This window comes from Ipomoea nil, unplaced genomic scaffold (genome assembly GCF_001879475.1).
Source record: "Ipomoea nil cultivar Tokyo-kokei standard unplaced genomic scaffold, Asagao_1.1 scaffold0457, whole genome shotgun sequence".
Classification (NCBI taxonomy): domain Eukaryota; kingdom Viridiplantae; phylum Streptophyta; class Magnoliopsida; order Solanales; family Convolvulaceae; genus Ipomoea; species Ipomoea nil.
Window position 1 is genome coordinate 10,205 of NW_017616885.1, and position 8,707 is coordinate 18,911.

General features: G+C 37.6%; 1 protein-coding gene across 1 annotated transcript; it reads left to right on the top strand.

The window, feature by feature from the left end:
* Positions 1-425: 425 nt before the first annotated feature.
* On the top strand, positions 426-971 carry LOC109172933. Its single transcript, XM_019322182.1, has 2 exons — positions 426-593; positions 696-971. The coding sequence occupies exons 1-2, from the start codon at positions 426-428 to the stop codon at positions 969-971; spliced, it is 444 nt and encodes a 147-aa protein (XP_019177727.1).
* The last annotated feature ends 7,736 nt before the right edge of the window (positions 972-8,707 follow it).

The following is an 8,707-nucleotide window of genomic DNA, read 5'->3' on the forward strand; positions in this document are numbered from 1 at the left end:
TTAATGAAAATTTCAATTTTGGTCCACTAACTATTAGAGGTGTGTTAATTGCAGCACTTGACTATTAAAACTGTTAATTTAGTACCTTGACTATGCGATTTTTATCAATTTTGGTCACGCCAGCCAAATTAAGGGCGATTTCTTACCGGAAAAATGCGAGTCAACCAATTCTCCGATTTGGCAGGGGCAAAATAGGGATTTCATGTTGCTTCTACGATTTGTTTCTTCGGGTTGTTGACTAAAGGAGAACCTGACCAGCAATTGAAGATTTTATACCCGCCTAATTCTTCTTGCCCTACATCAAAAGTGTGTCGCTGGTTGTTGTTCCTTCCCAGACGAATCAAAGGCATTTAGAAGGAAGAGGAAGATGGAGATTGGTTCAATGTAGACGAAGGTTTCAGCGCTGCGATTCCTCTTACGTGGGTATGAGTAGTGTATATTCTTCTTCTTCTTCCACTACTGGTAATGAGTACTATGAATTTGGGGAAAGGTTCCCAATTCTCCATTGTAGATGTGGTTACCAGCTCAAGATTCGAACTTCATGGACTAATGAGAATCCAGGTCGAAGATTTTGGCAGTGCTCCGGTGGTGGTGTAAGTAAATTTCGTTTATTTTTTATTATTTTTTTTCAGTGTTCCTGTTGGAAAAGAATTTGATTTCGTTTTCGTTTGGTTTGTGAATTTTGTATAAATCAGAGTCACAGGCAGGTTGGGTGTGGATTTGTGGATTGGTATGATCCTCCAATGTGCTACCGTTCGAAGCAAATAATTCTGGGATTGCTTAAACACATAAATAGGCTAGAGGAAGATATAAGAATACTGCATATGAAGAAGATTGAAGGTGACAAGAAGGAGGCTGGAAATGTGTTTAAGAAGATTGTAGGAATAATGCTTTTAATTTTTGTATGTTATATTGGTATTAAGTATTGTGGGCTTGTGGCAGTTATATCTGAAATGGCCTTTGAATTGTAGTTGTATGCAATGGCCTTTGAATTGTAGTTGTATGCAATGACCTTTGAATTGTAATGTATGAAGTTATCCATTTGGTAATGAATTGGTCATTTGGAATAAATTGTTCATTTGCAAACTGTCATTTGGTAATGAATTGTTAATTTGCAAGCTGTCATTTTCAAAACAGGTGATCAGGTAATGAAAAGTTGCAATACAGTTTGCATTTCAAAAGCCAAAAACTTAGCATTTGCATTTGAAATTCTAGTGTCAATACAGTTTCAATAGCCAAAAACCAATACAACTTAGCATTTGCATTTCAAAAGACAAAAACCACTACTTTTGCAATTGTCCAGTACAGTCTAAAAACCCCAAAACCATATGCTAAACTTAATTCACTCAATGTTGATAGGGTCATCATTGTTTCCATGGAATTTGGACTTGAATGTGGTCTTACTCCTTGTATAGTAGGGCTTCTTCCGATTCGATTGCCTTGTTTTTGAGGCCTTGCTGTTGCCTCCTTGATCAGCAGAGTCCTCCTGCTTAATAGGAACTGAATGACTAGCTTCCCCCTGCTGCTGCCTAGGCACAGGATTTGTAGGTTCCTCCTGCTGGCTAGGTTCTTGATCAGTAGCTTCCCCTTGCTGATGTTGCTGCCTAGGAACCTTTGAAGTGTTCTTGATGGGTATTTGTTTGGTGGAATAAATGGCCCTTTTGTTTGGCTTCAAGCAAAACAATAACATTGTGTAAGTGGGTGTTTAAAAAAAAAGCATAAATTAATGTAGCCAGCTTTAATTGAGTATAATACCTTTTGTTTTGGGTTTGGATTTGAAGGACATTTTCTTGAATTGTGGCCAGCTTTCTTGCAAATAGTGCAATGCAATAAGATATGCTTTCAACTTTGGCTCCACCTCTCCACCAGATCTCAGTCTAAGCTTTTTTGGTCTTCCAACCCTGGCAGAATAGATAGGTGGCTGTGGGGGATCTTTGGTAATTACTGGCCATTCATCAGGCCCTGCCATGGTGGTTAATGGAGCAACTATAAATCTTCATATATGTTTCCTTGGAATAACAAGGATGGACATAATCATAGTGTGCTCCTTGCCCATATTTCTTCCAAATTGAACAGATTGCATGCTTGCAAGGAATCCCAGTTAAATCCCAAACCCTACATGAACAAGTTTTCCTTTCCAGATCCACCTGATGTTGGGCCCCATATAACTGTTGCACCTCAAATTTGAAAAAGTCACATTGAGTGGCCAAACACCCTGATGCATGCTTCTCTATTTTCTTCAATTTTCCCACAATTGATGGACATATCATTGAATTCCATCCAGCTGCTTTTTGTCTTTGCTCAAAAAACTTAGTCATTAACATTTTCCTTATAGTCTCTAGGCAGTCTATGATTGGTTGATCCCTAGCACCAAGTAATGCTGCATTGAATGACTCACATATGTTGTTTACCAACATATCATAGTGAGTGTGTGTTGAGAAGTGAGACCTACTATACTCTGTCGGAGACTTGTGACCAAACCATTGATAAGCTGCTTCATCTAAGGCCCTAAGCTAGCGTAGTGCACTTGTATAAGAATTCCGAGTTGTTGCCCTAGCGCATTCCCAAAGAGCATCCTTCAATGCCTTCCCTTGAAACCCTGCCACTTTCATGTTTGAGTGGAGGTGCCTCACACAAAACCTGTGCTCCACACCAGGTATGATTTCTTCAAATGCTGGGAGCAAACCTTTCTGCTTATCACTTATAAAAGTATACTCCTGTTCTTTATATTTTGTTATCCCCAAGTCTTCAGCTAGGAAGTTTAGAAACCAAGACCAAGACTCCCTCTTCTCCCCATCAATAATAGCATAGGCAAGTGGGAAAATACTGTGATTAGCATCAACACCCACTGCAGTCAGGAGCATCCCACCAGATCCACTTCTCAAATGACATCCATCCACACCTATTAGAGGTCTACCATGTCTGAATCCTTGTTTGGAAGCATCCCAGCAAATGTACATTCTTAAGAATCTTTCCTGCCCAGTTTCCCCATCTTGCAAGTCACTGAGCTTCACTTTATACCTAGTCCTAGGGTTTGTCATATCTATTTCAGCACAGTAGCTCCATATCTTCTTGAAGTTGTCTTCAGCATCACCAAATCTTTGTTTCTTGGCTTTCCACATAGCCCTGTAGGCTTGTTGATCACTTAAATAGAACCCCTCTTCACTTGTAACTGTATCTCTGAATTTTTTCATCATCCATTCTGGGTTGTTATTTAATTGTTTGGCCCACCTCTTTGCAACCACAACAGCTTTTACCATTGAATTCTCCCAAACCCAAGAACAACCTTCATGCACATCAACCATGTTCAAAATCCTCCAAGCATGTGAGTGAAACACTTTCCTCAGTCCTATTCTCCCAGGAAAACCATCCTGTGAACACTCAACTATAACCCTCAAAGCATCATTCCTAACAGTTCTGATATCTTTCCCATTTTTGAAACCATAATTCTGCACTGCTTCTCTAAATTGTTTCTTAGAGGCAAAGGTCATGCCTAATTTAAACTCTGGATCATTCATGTCAGTAGCTTCTCTAAAAACAGGCCATTTACTTTCCCCTTCACTGTCAGATTCAACTACAGAAGCATCATCAGAAAAATTAATCTCATCCCAATCATATGAGACTATTTAACATTGTTCTTCCTGTTCTTTGGTTAACTCTGGATCAATCATGTTTAACTGTGGTTCATTCATGTTTACCTCTGGTTCATTCATGGATAACTCTGCCTCATTCATGGATAACTCTGCCTTGGCATCCTTATTCAAACACTTAACTTCAAACACTCAACCTCAACCTCTAACTCACTTTCCCATTCACCCTCACACTCAAGTTCATTAACTTCAGCTTGAAAAAAATCATTTCCATCCATAGTTTCTATCCAAATCTCCAAAATTTTACCTTCATCATCTGCTTCTCTAAGACAATTTGCAACATCTATATCATTTTGTAGTAACTTACACATACCATGTCCACCATGATAAATGTATGCTCCTATTGAAGAATACCCTAGATCTTCAATCTTATCCTTAAAGAATTGTATACAGAGATCATTAGCTTGCACCTTGTCATATATTTCTACATCACCCCCCCATGTATTTAATTTCACCTTGCCAATTAATTACACCATTATGGAAGATAAACACATGAAAAGGGCCAAGATCATCTCATGTAAAGCAGCCACATAATAAAATAACTATATAAACGACATATAAGTTCTCTTAACTCGAATATAGACATAGTGGTCCCACATAGCTCAGCATATACACAGAACACAACAAAGGCATAAATAATTTGGTACCCACAAAGAATAATATATCAACAGAAACATACAAACAAATGAACACTCAACTTTAAGCTCAATTTGGTCCCCACAAGATTCCACAACACCCACCGAGCACTCAAATGAACACTCAACTTTAAGCTAAATTTCATCCCCACATATAAGTTTCTGAGCATATTTAAAGAACAATAACACCCACTGAACACTGAACTGAACAATCAACTTTAATCTAAAAATTGGTCCCCACATGTAAGTTACTGAGCATATTTAAAGCACACTAACACCCCCTGCCAAATTCAGACAAATTAAGTAAAGTAATCTGAAATACTTACCACTGACAGCCATTAAAGTTCCTGGTATGCAGCGCGAGTAAATGGAGACTGGTTCACTTCACTGTAGCGCGAGTAAATGGAGCTTTCTTCCTTCGTCGATGGAGTCTGATTCTCTTCACTGGAGCTTTCTCTGAACTGAGCGTTCTCTTCACTGGAGCTTTCTTCCTTCGTCGAATGAATTAGGTTTCACAGGTGGGTAATCGAGTCAATTAGAATTAGGCGGGTAGAAAATCTTCACTTGCGGGTCGGGTTCTCCTTTGGTCATCAACCCGAAGAAACAAATCGTAGAAGCAACATGAAATCCCTCTTTTGCCCTTGCCAAATCGGAGAATTGGTTGACTCGCGTTTTTCCGGTAATAAATCGCCCTTAATTTGGCCAGCGTGACCAAAATTGATAAAAATCGAATAGTCAAGGTACTAAATTAACAGTTTTAATAGTCAAGTGCTGCAATTAACACACCTCTAATAGTCAGTGGACCAAAATTGAAATTTTCTCCTATAGTTAAACTAGTATGTGTGGAAAATGAAACTAAAAAATAGAGCTCAAGCAATAATGTATGTCATCAAATGAAACTATAGTAAATTTAAAATGATATACTTTAGTATTGCTATAATGAAACTAGTGTGGATGGAAAATGAAACTAAAATACATAACAATAACGTCAAATGAAACTGAAGTGTAATTAAAATCATACATACTTGTAGTCCTCAAATGAAACTGAAGTGTAATTAAAATCATACATACTTGTAGTCCATGATGCTACATAGACCATGGACCACAGTAAAATTTGTTGTGGTACACTGTTGAAAGTTCCTATGTGCAATGGGTATTGTTATATTGTGCATTTGATAGTGTAGTGTCCTCTGTTATGAAGGTCCCTATGTGGTGCAAAGGTTGAGGTTGCCCTGCAAGAACCAAGTTTTTTGTGGGTCCCGAAAGAGAGAGAAATGACAAAAGAGAGCTGCAGTCCTATGCATTTGGGGCACATCTAGCGTTTTTCCCATTTTTTTCATTTTTACGTATAATTTTACTTTTCCCTATTTTTCCCCTCTTTTTTATTCTCTTTTTTTTTTCCTTCACTTTCATACATGTCCTACAAAAACCAATGCTAAAATCCAAACAAATGAGGATGCTCTTAGTAGAATGTAAGAACAAACACGGTTATGGTGCATACAAAGTTCTATTAAATGCACCAAGTGAATTTGGGAAATGCACACTGATATTGTTATCCTCCAAAGATGCTCAAAACTAAGAGTAGTGTTTCACAGGAAATAAAATTAGAATGCACGAGGCTAAATGATGCGTAGTATATTTGCAAATAAATAAAACTCAGAGTATGAGTTATCGATCCACAGGGAAGTGGTTGTATCATGCACTAGTTACTAATTTATTCATTAGAGGTAATCCTAACAATTGCTTAGATGATTGATTTGCATAAAACAAATAAAATAAAACAGAGATTCAGGATTTTGAAAACAATTAGAGAGAAGATGAGATTCTTGGGATTCAAGTATTTAATCACCTAGTGTCAAATCTTAAGGACAATATTAAAATCTGGGTTTAACAAGTGTGAGGATGCAAGGTGGTGTAGAGATACTCTCGTAACTACTACCATCTCTCGATGCGCAATAATCAAGAATTAAACTCCCTAACAAAATTACCATTTCTCAAGGTGCAACAGTTACGTACAATTGTGTGTGCCCTAAATTATGCCCAACTCTCGTTGTGACACAAAGATAGCAAACGAAACAAGTAACTGTGGCCACTAATTACAAGCATCAAACAATAAAATCACAATTGCAACACAAGCATTAAACCCAAATAATAACATATTAAAGAATATAAGAGCTCAGGCACATAGGTTCGTAAACACTTTTACTCAATAACCTCTAAAGAATTTAGCCAAGCATGGCTAAATTATACATGGAAAATAATAATAAATGTAATACAAATTATCAAAAGAGTACAAGAATGAATCAGACGATTCTCTGGAATCTCACTAGTTTTCTTCTTGCTTCCCAAGACAACTCATGCCTCTTGATTTCTCTCTGTCTTGTCTCCAAAAATCTCTGAATGAATATTAGGGTTGAGGAAGGTAGGATTTTGTAGTTGAAAGCCCAGAACCAATCCTGATTGAAATAGGAATTCTGTGCAAAATTGGATTGAAATTGTATATGGGCCGAAATTCGAATTCTTCTCTTATTATATAAACTGCCGCCTCTAATGATTTGGAAATTTCTAACTCTTAATTTGGAAAGTGAAAAGCAGTCTTTTTATGATTTGGAGAATGATACACCCACTTTGAAATTGAAGATTTAGTGCAGCGCCTTTTATTTTGCAAATTAGCGCCCCTAGGCGCTGTATCCTTCTCGACGCGTCGAGCCTTGTGCTGATTTCACAGATTGCCCACTGGAAATTTTGGACGCATCGAAAGTGCTGTGTACACGTCATTTGGTCCACTTTGACTCTAAATTTGTCTTAGGACTTCCTTGCTCATAACTTTGACCTACAGGGGTTCAAAAAACACTAACAAACACCGTAAAACATTCAAAACGAGTGTGAACCATAACTAAATAATAAAATAAAGAATTATTCAATTAAATTACCACAATCATGAACTCAAGCCTAATAAATATAAATAAATTAATACTAAAAATGTGCACAATTAGGCTCACATCAACTGCCCCATACTTAAGCATTTGCTTGTCCTCAAGCAAAACCAAGGAATAAATCACAAATCAAAACATACAAATTACTCATGCTCTCTCTTGCACAACCTTTCAAACCACCAACCAACTTGCTACAAGACAACCAGTTTCAAGAATCAAATTAGCTAGGCACATAAGACTCATTCTCAAGCCAATAACCAAGCACCAAGAATTTAAAGTATGTGAGGATCAAGTGTGCACAAATACTCAGTTGAGATTATGCAAAACACGGCTCATGAATGAGATCCCATAGGCATGCCTTCATACTCCCCTAGATCAAATCTAAGAATGAATGCGAAGAACAAATACGACTTTATTAAGCTTGTAATGGAGCTACGGGTGATGGCTAACGAAGAAGTGGTATGGAAAAATTAATCAAAAAGAGATAATGTCACAATTATCTAAACCTTTTGTAAGTGTAAAATTGTTGCACATTTAAACATCTTAATATTGGCATAGATTTGTTGTCAAAATAGTTCTGGATTAGTTGCTGGATTAGTCATAACGTCTGGAGTAGTAGACTGGATAAGCACAAGAAAGTAATCCAGGAGGTATGAAACTTCTTCAAATCTTTTATTTCTGTTAAGATCCTATCAAGGAGGAAATCTAAATCTATTGGAGCAGCCAAAATCAAGGATGGAAAGCGTGCTTGATTTGTGGATCGAAGGATCCTTTTTCTACCTATATAAAATGCTACTTTGGTTAGCATTTCCACACACTCTTTGACATGGTTTTACTTTGAAATTCTTGGTTCATCTATTCCAAATATATACTGTACTGTTGAGTGTGAAGAAAGGCCCGTAATCAGATTATGAAGCAATGAAGATCGCCTGCACATCGGATCCACTGGAGTAGGCTCTAGAGTAGTTATAGTTTATACTTTAGTGTGTAATTAACTCTCCTCTTGTACTCCTTTTTATCATAGTGCATTTGGGTTGATGTGAGTGGCCCCGCAGACGTAGGAGTGAGGCTCCGAACTGCGTGAACATTTTCTGGTGCATGCTTTCTTTTACGGCTATCTATTTTATGTTCTTTATTAATCTGGAGTAGGATTACATCTAGTCCAGCTTTATAATTGAAATAAAATTGAATTATTAAGCTAAATCTTGCATTCAAGACTCACGTGCTTTTTCAATTGGTATCAGAGCCCGGGGACTTAAGTTACTAGTCTAACCGATCTGGCTATCACGTGTTTTTTGAACTCAAGATCTCAGTATCGGCCTATTTTCTTTTGTTTATCTGGTTTATTTGTTGCTCACTATGCATTGAGTCTTACAGCATGGAACGACATAGAGCACCTCCTGAACTTACAGGTGACAACTATGTGTACCGGAAGGCCCGCACCAAAATGCATCTACGAGCTCAAGGAGAGAGGGTCTGGAGGGCT

Coding starts and splice junctions, on each gene's coding strand:
- LOC109172933 (XM_019322182.1), top strand. CDS start 426: ATGAGTAGTGTATATTCTTCTTCTTCTTCCACTACTGGTAATGAGTAC. Junction 594..695: donor GGCAGTGCTCCGGTGGTGGT/GTAAGTAAATTT, acceptor TGTATAAATCAG/AGTCACAGGCAGGTTGGGTG.